This window comes from Cynocephalus volans, chromosome 13 (genome assembly GCF_027409185.1).
Source record: "Cynocephalus volans isolate mCynVol1 chromosome 13, mCynVol1.pri, whole genome shotgun sequence".
Taxonomy (NCBI): domain Eukaryota; kingdom Metazoa; phylum Chordata; class Mammalia; order Dermoptera; family Cynocephalidae; genus Cynocephalus; species Cynocephalus volans.
In genome coordinates this window covers 12,268,894-12,280,200 of record NC_084472.1, presented here as the reverse complement: position 1 = coordinate 12,280,200, position 11,307 = coordinate 12,268,894, and the positions used below count along the sequence as shown (strand labels likewise).

Below are 11,307 nucleotides of genomic sequence, written 5' to 3'. Positions count from 1 at the left end.
GGAAGTCCAAGGTCCAGGGCTGCATCTGGTGAGGGCCTTCTTCTTAGTGGGGACTTTACAAAGTCTCTAGGCAATGCAGGTTATCACATGGCAAGAATGGCAAGAGTGCTTGCTGACGTGCTCACTTGTTCTCCTTATAAAGCCACCTGTCCACACCCAAGATAACCCATTAAGTCATTAACCATTACTCAATGAATGGGTTAATCCATTCGTGAGAGCATAATCCTCACAATCCAATTACCTCTTAAAGGCCCCACCTTTCAGCACTGCCACATGGGGATCAAGCTTCCACATGAGCTTGAGAGGGAACAAACGTTCAGACCATAGAAGATGTTTAGAGAACAAGTGGATGTTGGGGGAACATAAAGGTTGGAAAATTCCCCTATGAACTCCAGACAGCTAAATGTCCATGTGCACACTAACAGGAGGTGTATGTAGATAAAGAAATGACAGGTTGAATTTTACCAGGGAACTGGATCAGAACTAAGTGGAATACATTCTGTTGTCTACTTTGGGTAGCTCAGAAGCTGACCCTCTGTTATGCGTGGAGACCTATATTACACTTGAAAAACCATTTCAGAATGTCTACTTTCTTATCAATGAAGTGTCCCTGGAGGATACAGCAATGCATGACAACAAGTACATGGGCTATGGAATCCAGATATCTCTGAATGAACTGCATTTATGTCATCTACTAGCTGTGTGATCTTTGGCAAATGCCTTCACCTCTTGAAGCCTTGGATTCCTCAGCTATATAATGAAGCTAAGGATACATACCTTACAGGGAATTATAAGAATTCAATGGGATCATGTATATAAAAGGCCTATCCCAGTGCTTGACACTTGTTAGGTCCTCAACAGTGTTATTATCAAGAAAATACTTACAAAGTGTATTATAAAATTGAGTCTGTTCGATATTTTGATAGATGGGTGATCTTTATTCAGTTGATGTAATATCACTGTCAGAACATAAGGCCAGTATATCAGAATTACCAACCTGTGCAATGCAGAAAGTCTCAGCAGTGAGCTTTTGTATTAATACTATCAGTAATAACAGTTGATATTTACTGAGTCTTTATTATGTGGCAATCACTGGGTTAAGTGCTTTATCTGCATTATCACATTTAATCTCAACAGCAATTCTCTAATTTGAGTATTGTTATCTCCATTGTATTGAGAAAGAAACTGAAACTCAGGGAGGAGAAATAAATTGCTTGAGGCTACATAGCTCTTAAGTGCTATCAGTGGACGGGCATCTAAGTCTGGTCTGCTTCCACAGTGCAGGCTCCGACCACCAGCTTATACCACCTCTTAATAAGCTGCAGGGTCTGAAAAACAGAGAAAGAGAAGCTCTTGTTAAATAGACTGACCCTACTCTGAGTTAAAAGAGATAAAACATTGAGTTGCTTCTCAAAAGACTTTAATGATCAGGGGATCAAATATTCAGACTTGAAATTGTGACTGACATTGTAAATTTTTCCTGAAATGGGAGAAACGGTGACTGTTTTGTCAGACAAAACTGCCACCATGTGTAACCCGTTTCTGACTTGTTTTGCCTCTAGTTAGCCTCAAGTTCTTTTTACTTTGTATCTTTAAATGTATTGTACATGTGTTATGAGCAGCACACCCAGAACTATATCTTGGCATTAAAATTCCAAGAAGTCCATTTTGAGAATCAGATTACTACACCTATTTTTAGCTCTCAACACAAACCACTCTTTCCATTACACTTGTAAATATCTAGCAATAAACTGATATTGAAAATAGTTTTTATAGCCAAGTAAAAATCCTGTGTTTGGTTTAATCAGGCCATACTCGTTGCCCGGCATTAACTCCTGGTTTGGGACTGCCCTCCGCATTTGCTGCTATATTTATCTGCCTTCTTGGCCATAAAAGGCTGGCTGTGTGGCCCTGGCATTCTGCTGCCTGACCACATGCATTATTTTTGAACTGGCCCCAGGGTCCTGTCTTCAGCCCTGCCTCTTAACTCTTTTCTTGGATTCAACCTAGGTATAGTTTTCATTCTCTCATCCAGCTCTTCAGCCGCATCGGAACATTCCCACCACCATTACTCCTTTGGAAACTGGTAAGTGCAACACTAAGGCAGAAGAATGCACTTGATAGTTTATGCACTTAACAGCACTGTGGTGTGTGTGGTTTCTTTCTAAACTTCTGAGTTCAGCAGTTTTCTCAAAGAGATGTCAGAATAGCAGAGAAATAGGAAAGTGAAGCTCCAGGGAGGGAGACCAGAACAGCAGTGTGCCCTTTGGGCTGGCACAGCTATTCTCTCAGATCACTGTATTCTTTTTAAACTGAGCTACTGTTCCTGGAACTATAAAGAGATTATATTTGTCTCAGATTGAACTGTAAGTGTGAGTTAAGAATTCTTGCCAAGTGTGGGTTGGTTGAAATCTGGAATGGATGAGGTAATAGAAAATCCTGCGTTTTTATTTCTCTCTATGCCATATGATGCCCCTTTGTTACAAATTAGACCAAAAGGAAGCAAAATTAACTCAGAAGTCACTACTTTACAATTCAGCCATTTTGCTCTGACAATGCAATGGGGATAGATGTAAGCATGCATTATAATATCCCTAGCCTAAAAATGGTTAAGTAAAAATTCAGAGGCAATGTAGACACTCACATTATGATCCTAAAGTTAATACTTTCTCTGAATAATTTTCATCAGCTTTTGGCCTCTAATGCCTGTACAAAAGTATCATATGATAATTACAGCCATGGAGTTTGTATATCTTCCTAAATTCCCAAGTTATTTTCAGAAAGAACATTTAGGTCTTAAAAGAACAGAAGAAAACAAAACCATCTTTTCTCCAAACATACTCTAGCTGTCATGTGCTGGGGCTAATCCTTGCTTACTTGATGAAGAGGGGGTAGTTGTACCTTTGTTCCAGAGGTCAGAGCCGTGGCAATGAGCTCTGCTGACTTAAAGCCAACACTGTTTACTTGTAATACACTATCTGTATGAGTGGAATATTAAGTATTATTAAAAATAAATATATTGGGGGAAAATAGAAATAGAGTAGAAAATAGAATTAGGGTTTTAAACTTAAAGGTTTTTTGTGAAAATAACAGAATTTCAAATCATCTGGTTATGAATTTAGCTCATAACATAATACATAGGACAATCCTTTATTATTTATTTGGAAATCATTCAAACAACATTTGCCATGTTACAATGTAGCATGTATCATTACAGAAACTTATCTAATATCTTTATAACTGCCTAGCAATATAATTCTATATTAATAAATTCTAACCCTTTTATTTTCTCAAAATTCATCTAATAATTAATTGTTACGTATGATAATTATTCTGTATATTTTATAACAGAAAATAGCAATCTATTTAAGGATTGAAGGAAAGTTGCTTGCTAGTAGCTATTTTTTTCTCTTAGAAAATGCCACATAGACTGATATCTTCCATGAGCCATAAGATAAATATTTCTGGAGTGAAGTTTGCTGGGTTTTCTTCTCTAGGCAATACGTGCTGACTTTCCAAATAGTTTAAATAAAAAGTAGTTTTAAACAACAAAAAATATAGCAAGTTTAGAAGGATTTATTCCTCATTTAGAATTTATTTTTTTAAAAAAACCAAGGTTTGGAAGATACTGAATACTTCAAAACTAATTTACTTGTAAAACTGAAAAATAACATTTCAGATTATGCACAAAGCATTTTAAAAGTGGGGGGGGGGCAGACTTCCATAAAACTATTACTTTATCCAAGGTTGTCAATGTGGCTGACAGGCCTCCTGTCAGTGGGCAGATTATTTAAGAAAATTAAGCCATTGTGAAGTCTCCCCTCCCTATGCTAAGCAAATGTATCTTTGACTTTCAGTAGAACTATAAGCTCAAGTTCACGATGCCAGCTGCCACACTGGGGACTAACTCTCTTACTTGTTAATGTAGAAAGACTACATATTCCTAATGAAGCGAACCATTTTTTTCTGGCTTGAGACTATACCTTTTTGAAGTGTTTGTGAGATTTGAGAGAGCTTGTATATCACATTAGCATACTCCAGGGTTCAGTTCTAGACCTTTCTTTTTCATTTACAAGCATTCTCATCTATTTTCTTGGCTTTCATTATCACCTATAAGCTGTTGACTCCCAAATGTAGATCTCCATTCTGGCCCTTTCCCCTGTACTCCAGAGTCACATATCCAGCTTCCTACTTAACGTCTCCACTTGGAATCTAGCAGGCATCTCAGCTGTAGGACATCTCAAGCCAGTCTCCTTTTCTTCCATCCTGAACTGATGCTATCTCCCAATCCTCCCCATCTGAGTTAATAGCAACTTCAGTCTTCCAGTTGCTCAAGCAAAAACCTTGGAGTCATCTTTCATTCCTCTCTTTCTTTCACACCGTAATTCGGGACTTTCAGAAAACGCTATTGGTTCTTTCTTCAAAATCTACACAGAGTCTGACCATTTCTTATACTTCCACAGTTATCAATATCATCTCTAGCCTGGACCATTGCAGTGGACTTTGCAATTCATTTGTTAGGCCCACCATAACAAAGTACTGCAGACTGGTGGCTTAAACAACTTATTTCCTTACAATTCTGAAGGCTAGAAATCTGAGATCAAGGTATTGGAAGGGTTGTTTTCTTCTGAGGCCTCTCCTTGGCTACTAGATGGCTGTCTTCTCCCTGTGTCTCTGCATGGTATTCTCTCTGTTATATGCACATGTCTGTGTCTTGATTTCCTTTTCTTGTAGGGACTCAGGTTAAATTGGATTAGCATCCAACCTAATGATCTAATTTTAACTTAATTTCCTCGTTAAGGACCCAATCTCCAAATAAAGTCACGTTCTGAGGTACTGGAGGTTAGGACTTCAGCATTTGAATTTTGGGGGGTATGCAACTCAGCCCATAACAGGCTTCTACTTGATCTTCTCACTTTCACTCTTGTCCCTCAACATCTATTCTTCAGATGTCAGCAAGAGCGATTGTCAGCTCAGAGCCTTCGAACGGCTTCTCAGCCCTTTTAGAATAAAAGCCAAAGTCCTTACTGCTGCCTATAGGACCCTGCACTATCTGCCCCTCCCCTCTCTGACATCATCTCCTATACCTCTCCCTCTCCCAACCCCCACTGCCTTGTTAGCCAATTTGCTATTCCTCAGGGCCTTTACACTGTCTTCCATCTGGAACTCTCTACCCCCAGATATTCTTATGCTCTGATGTCACTTTCCAGTGACACCATTCCTGATGAGGCTGTTTAAAATTGCATCCAACCATTTTTCATGCTTTATTTTTCTCTATAGCATTTAGAACATTCTTTACTATTTGTTTTCTCTATTGTCTGTCTCCTGCAGTAGAATTTGTGGTTTTATACAAGGTCATTAGAGCAGAAGTTTTGTTTTGTTCACCACTGTATTTCCTGGGCTGGAATAGTTCCAGGCACATAGTAGGTGCTCACTCATTATTTGTTGAATGAACACCACATTACTCTCCATCATTACACATCCTCCTAAACGAACCCCTATCAGAATGACATGCCAGAAAATTAGAAATATGTATTAAAAAGGGTCTGAGGAAAAAACACAATAGTCACAGCATTTTTTGTGAAGACCTCCTAGATAAAAAAAAAGTAGTTTTTATTTTCCTTCCACAATGATAGGAAGGAAACATCTGGGCTATGAAGTAGGGAGTTTATTGAATAACCAGCTCAGCTAAACTTCACATCATTTTCCATTCACTCTTTGGAACTGATAAGAGTGTTCATTTTTCCACATTGGTTTAGATGACTCCTCAATGGAATTGGTCCCTTAATAATTCACTCAAAAATTGCTGTTTTCTTGTAGGTTGCCTGTTTCCCTCCAGGGGCACATGATGTCTTTGCCTTTTTATCAGAGGTCCCACCAGCACTATGATCTCAGCTACCGCAACAGGGACCTCCGCACCACCATGAGCCAGTACCAGCGGGAGAAGAAACGTTCTGCCATCTACACCCATGGCTCCACGGCCTACAGCAGCCGCTCCTCTGCGGCACACCGCCAGGAGTCGGAGGCCTTTAGTCAGGCGGCCACCTCCTCCTCCCAGCAGCAGACCTCTCAGGCCTACAGTCTCGGGACCACACAGCACTCCCTCGGGTCTGAAGTCAGCCAGAAGGCAGTCTCAGCCCATGATTACGGTTACTCCCACGGGTATGTCAAAATTGGTCTTCCAACTTTGGGGAAGACACTCTGAATAACCCAAATCATTTCCTCTTTTCTCCTTACATATGGCAGCCATACATTGAAACTGGGTGTGAAGACAGACCATATTTTTGGAGACCTGAGACCTGTACCTACCTATTTCCCTTTATTGTCTCTTTGAGATTTATAAAGAGCTTCGTAGTCATGCTGGAAAGTTTTCCTTGAATTGCTAACTGTGTTATTTCTAGAAGCAGGGATGTTTTGCCACAGGTTACTTTAGCAGCAGCAGAGCCAGGAAATATCATTTCAATGCTCGCAGCAGGTTTCCTCATTCTCAGAATGTTTCTGCTTAGATGAGAAGCCAGTATAGAATTTAAAATTCACAGGTCACAGCACAGATGTTTTCTATTTCTTCAATATCTGAAAACCAGTACTTAAAATTCCAAGCTATTATTCAAGCAGCAACAATTTTCTTTAGCTGGAGCATTTTATAAAAACATAGTCTTATCTCAGTCAGCCTAAGAATAATAGGAACAAATCTGTATTCCAACAAAATTAGTTTTATCGACCCAATGCAATGAGGGAGACTAGACACTATAGGAAAAGAGTTACTTTAGGATTCTAGGAAGGGTGGAGGTTAGATGGAGGTCTGATCTGCAGAGCAAGCCAAGGTCCTGTTTCCTTGGAAACAGTAAAGTTAAGATCAGTGTGTACTGTTGAATCCAGAAACCGTTTATCTGAAGCTCTTCTTCTGGGGTGGGCATCCAGCTGCTTCTCTGTGTCAGCAGGCAATTGGATCCCCCAGGCAAGAGTGAGATATTTCATTCTCACTGATATAATTTCAAACAACAAACTTTCTGATAGTCTTTGATGTTAGAGAAGAAAGTTTCTCGGTGAGTCTGTAGTCACTCAAAGAAGAAGGTTACTATGACACTTGACAGCAGCAGTGTCCCTGGGAGAAATGTTTACCATTAACTTTGATGTTGGGTATTATCTGTGTCTATTATCTGTGTCTGTCGTCCCAGCATACTAAATGTTGGGCAGATATTTATTTCTCATTCCAAGGCAATTTTTAATTTCTCAGTATTCAAAATGAAATATTTTTTATGGGGATTTAAAAACACTTGCAAGATATATGTGATTTTTATTAAAAAACTATCTATAGTCCACAGAAAGAATTGCTGACCTTCAGAATGTAGACATTTCTGGGCTATGTGGTAAATAACCATGTGCTGCCTCTAGACCTCTTCTTCAAAGCATCTGGCATAGGCTGCATTTTTTATTAGAAACCTAATATAATTTTAAGTCTTAGAAAATTTAACTCTAAAAAATATTTGTTAGGGAAAATGGAAAAGGTGTTTATCTCTGGAAATCTAAAAAGTTATTGAAAAAATAATAGAGTGATTTGTATGAATAGAAGGGAGGAAGGTTTCTGAAGGCAGAAATCCCCAAATCCCTCTTAGGTTTGAACAGCGCCTGATCTATGGCTGTCATCTTGTCAGTGACGGTGACCTCCTGGGAACGTCTGCTAAGTTTAGGAACAGCCAGAGTCTGCTGGGGTTTACCTGGAATGTATGATGGTCACGTTCTGAAATTCCATTTAAAATGGAACAGGATCATTTTGCACTCACTTTCATAGGTCATGTTCTGCCATGGGATATTCAAAAGGATCTTGCGCTGGCTGCAAATATGGAAATATTGTCACTGAGGTGAATTCATTTCTTTTAGTACTTGCTTCCAATGAACTGCCTTCCAAAGAAAATTTAGATGGTTGGGAGAGCATAGTGCTGGTAACACCAAGGTCAGGGTAACACTGGCATTGGATCCCAGTGCCAGCCAGCTGCCAAAAATAAATAAATAAATAAAATAGAATATTTTGACGGAATTAACACCATGTGTATGTGACAGCATCATTTTGTTCCCCTGAAAAATGTCCCATAAGTACATTTAAAGAGCTCATTTAGGAAAGCAGCTGTCTTGTAATAGAGGAGGATTACATTTTAAATATCCATTTTCCCAGACTGCCTGTGCGGGGTTTATAGAAGATGGGTATTTCCATTATCGTGCTTTTGTTAATGTTACTCCTTATGTACTTATTTCACTTCCCCAATACTGTAGAATCTATAGTTTTATGAATTTGTATTTTAAGATGATCTTTATTTCTTCAGCTCTGTTGCTAAATTTTGTTAAATTATTTTAATTTTAGACAAGTTCTTCTTTTAATAACATGTATAATATTAACATATATCCATAATCTGCTGTATTACATCAGAGATTAGTAAAGGAACCCTTGAGCATATGTTATTCAGAAAACATTTGCTCTATATAATTTTTGGAACTTAACCATTTTAGCTACAAAGAGCCTTGGATAGTAAACTTTCAGTAGGGAATGGAACTGTAGTTATTTTTCTATATTCAACTTCATATCTTGTTCCTTCCGTCTATGTATATATTTATGTAGGTAGATAGGTATTTATTAATGGCTTGCTATGTTTGAACAACTCAAACTTCTTGGTAGAAACTTGCTGACCTAGAAACAAGAGGGGGACGAAAATGCCAACATTTTTTGCTTTGTATAATGTAATGTAAAAGACAAAGAAAGCCAATGTAATCATGGCAATATTTTAGTCTTTCTTTTTTTAGACCGAGAACTAACAGGTGCAGATAATATTCTTTGAACACTTCAAAGTCTTTATAATTCCTTTAGACTGTATTTTAGCTTGTTCAAAATGAAACAACTTTTTCCTGCTAATGAAAAATCTCTCTCTGGATTGTGAACAGTGTTGTTGATTAAAACTCCTGGGGTTGGAAACACACCTCTGTGGACTGTATGTGAGCACTGTGCTTGGTCTATTTTTAGCCTCTGCTTTGTAGTTAGATGTCCAGTGTTAAAATGGAAACTATGGAGACTTATATGTGCTCAGCGCTTGGCTGACCTTAGTGAGTCTTAGGAACAATGGCGTGTTCAGTGTCAAAGTGGTTGCAGCTTAGATTGGCTACCGATTGTATTCTGAGCCATGGGTTATAAAATAAATTCTGGAAGGCTTATTCTAAATGCCTTTACTGTTTGTCACAGTAGGAAAAAAAATCTGAAGTAGAGAAAGTTCAAAACCTCTTGGACTAACAAGATTATTGTTTTATATTAATAATCAACAAACATCAGGGATTTAAGGAAAATGGTACTCCTGACCACTTTACAACCATTAGGCAAGTATGTTAGTCCGTTTCTGCTGCTTATAACAAAATAACTGAATCTGGATGATTTATAAAGAAAAAGAAATTTATTGCTTACAGTTTCTGAGGCTGGGAAGTTCAAAGTCCATCTGGTGGTGGTGACAGTGACCCAGGCGTCTCACATTGCAAGATGGTGGAAGCAGGGAGAGCAGAGAGAGACTGTCTTCTTTTAAAGCCCTCAGAACCATGCTCCTGACCACCATTTTTAATCCATTCACTACTTCATAGTCCTACTATCCAATCACCTCTTCAAGGCTCCACCTTTCAATTGCCATAATAGGATTTCCCACCCTCTTAACAGTCACAGTGGGGGCCAAGTTTCTAACACATAAAACTTGGGGGATACAACTCAATATTTAGTAAGTTTTGAGGGGACATAATTCAATCCACTACAGCAAGGGTTCTTAACCTCTGTCCATGAATAGATTTCAGTAGTCTTGGATGATCTAAAATTATGTGCAGAATTACGTGTAGATGAGAATTTTCCTGGAGAGAGGGACTGTAGCTTTCATCAGATTCTCAGAGAAGTATATGACTCAACAGAGGTCAGAACCACGGCTCTAGAAAATCTACATATAAATCCCAAACAGTCCAGCGTGTGACCTGAGGACCCCTTTCCCATGCCAATAATATAAGGACTTAGGATGAAATGAGGCAAATGTTTACAGAGAATGTGGTATTGTGGAAGCAGGGTACCTTCCATTCTTATGAGGAGGCTGGATCACACATTAAGATAGAAATAATAATATTTTGTTATGCTTGATAAGTAAGAGTTAATAACTTTCAAAACCAGAGAACAACACGGCAGAGTTCTAGGATGATGGAAGGATTTAGAATTGTCCCTTAGCCCTCCATAGTGGGAGACATTTAATTGTCTTATTCTAAACAGATTAAAATTCAGCCCATATGATGCAATTCAGCATGGCATCCTATATTCCACTGAATCTTTACAACAGCCTTGAGAAGTAAAGATTATTATCCTAGTTTTACAGATGAGGAGATTCGAGACCAAGGAGATTAAACACTTTTCTTCATTACCCTAACAAGTGACAGAGTAGTGACTTGAACCCCCATCTCACCCGAGTCCCTGCACTTTCCATGAGTACCTGATGCCGCTTAGCAACTCCCCTCGACCACACCGCCACTAGGTTTTTCTTGAAGAATCAATATATTGTTTTTCATTATGCTTCCTTTTATTTACTTTTCTTGTGGAGAAGCCATTAGGCACCAAAATAACCAAGATTTAGAGCAGGGAATAATAGATGGAAGGGCACAAATTCTAAGAAGGAAAACCTGTGGAGAGTTCATGAGTGCCAAACCTGGGCCCTTACAGACTCTTTTACCCACGATTTAGAATCATACATAGAGATTACCAGCTAATTAACAGTTCTAAGCCAGCCCAGTTTGGTGATGAGAACACTGTGGCTTGAGTGACTTTCCCAGGGCACTGTAACTTTGAATCATGCCCCTCACCTACACTCATGTCACACTGATCAACTTCCCTTGGGTATTGCCCAGATAATTACCCCTTTTGAAACTAACAGAGTTTATGAAGGCCATGCTAACATTCAAACCAGCTCTATTTCACACAGAAGATACCAGTGCTAACAACAGAGACCACTAAACAGAGCACAGACTGAGGGGAACCCGAAAACTTGTTCCATTTCCCACCCCCATATGGTTTCAAAAGGTTTTAGCAAAGAAATCTACTGCCTTGTGGACATTTTTGTGCCCTGAACTTTAGCTATTAGTATTGGATTCATGTCGGTTTTCTACATATCCATTTCTAGACATTATAACGTAAGGGGATGTGGATAGTCTTTGGGGTCAAACAGGCCTGTGCTTGCTTGCAGTTAGGCTTGTGACTCTGGAGAAGCTAGTTAACCTCTCAGCTTCTTTATCTGTAAAATGAGGAAAGTG

The 11,307-nt window shown here is 38.9% G+C and overlaps 1 protein-coding gene and 1 long non-coding RNA gene across 3 annotated transcripts in view; one reads left to right on the top strand and one right to left on the bottom strand.

Moving 5' to 3' along the window:
- Positions 1-917: 917 nt before the first annotated feature.
- On the bottom strand, positions 918-9,541 carry LOC134361967 (uncharacterized). Of its 2 annotated transcripts, none has more exons than XR_010021511.1 (4): positions 9,446-9,541; positions 7,719-7,834; positions 6,310-6,501; positions 918-1,328 (listed from the first exon to the last, which is right to left on the bottom strand). It is a non-coding gene; the product is annotated as an uncharacterized LOC134361967 (long non-coding RNA). The 2 variants fall into 2 exon arrangements; XR_010021510.1 differs by having other exon boundaries at positions 6,310-6,498.
- MYOM1 (myomesin 1) overlaps positions 1,917-11,307 on the top strand; it is a 131,320-nt gene continuing 121,929 nt past the window's right edge. Inside the window, exons 1-2 of the mRNA XM_063077233.1 lie at positions 1,917-2,086; positions 5,821-6,162. Of these exons, the coding sequence (XP_062933303.1) occupies positions 5,846-6,162 (317 nt within the window). The 5' untranslated portion in view covers positions 1,917-2,086; positions 5,821-5,845. The remainder of the gene's footprint in view (positions 2,087-5,820; positions 6,163-11,307) is intronic.